The 243-nt window shown below is 78.2% G+C and overlaps 1 protein-coding gene across 1 annotated transcript in view; it reads right to left on the minus strand.

The window, feature by feature from the left end:
• Positions 1-200, minus strand: part of PIM3 (Pim-3 proto-oncogene, serine/threonine kinase) — a gene marked incomplete at its 5' end in the record, with an annotated part of 2,695 nt that extends 2,495 nt beyond the window's left edge. The window contains 2 exon segments of the mRNA XM_014591269.1: positions 14-69; positions 150-200. Of these exon segments, the coding sequence (XP_014446755.1) occupies positions 14-69; positions 150-200 (107 nt within the window).
• Between the last annotated feature and the right edge of the window lie 43 nt (positions 201-243).

The raw sequence follows: 243 nt of genomic DNA on the forward strand, positions 1-243 counted from the left end.
CCGCCGGCCCCCCCCCGCCGCGCCCACTTTGCGCAGCAGCACCACCTCCAGGGGCACGGCCACGCCGCCCTGGGGGACACCGCGGTCAGCGCAGAGCCCGCCCCCCCCCCCCCCCCGCCGCTCCCGCCCGCTCGGCGCGCCCGACTTACGAGGCTGCCCCACTCCGTCACCCGCTCCTTCACCACGTGCTTCACGGCCACCTGGGGGGGGACACGAGGGGGTAGGGTCCGCCAGATCGGGAGA

The sequence above is a fragment of the Tupaia chinensis genome, unplaced genomic scaffold (genome assembly GCF_000334495.1).
Source record: "Tupaia chinensis unplaced genomic scaffold, TupChi_1.0 Scaffold000548_1, whole genome shotgun sequence".
Taxonomy (NCBI): domain Eukaryota; kingdom Metazoa; phylum Chordata; class Mammalia; order Scandentia; family Tupaiidae; genus Tupaia; species Tupaia belangeri.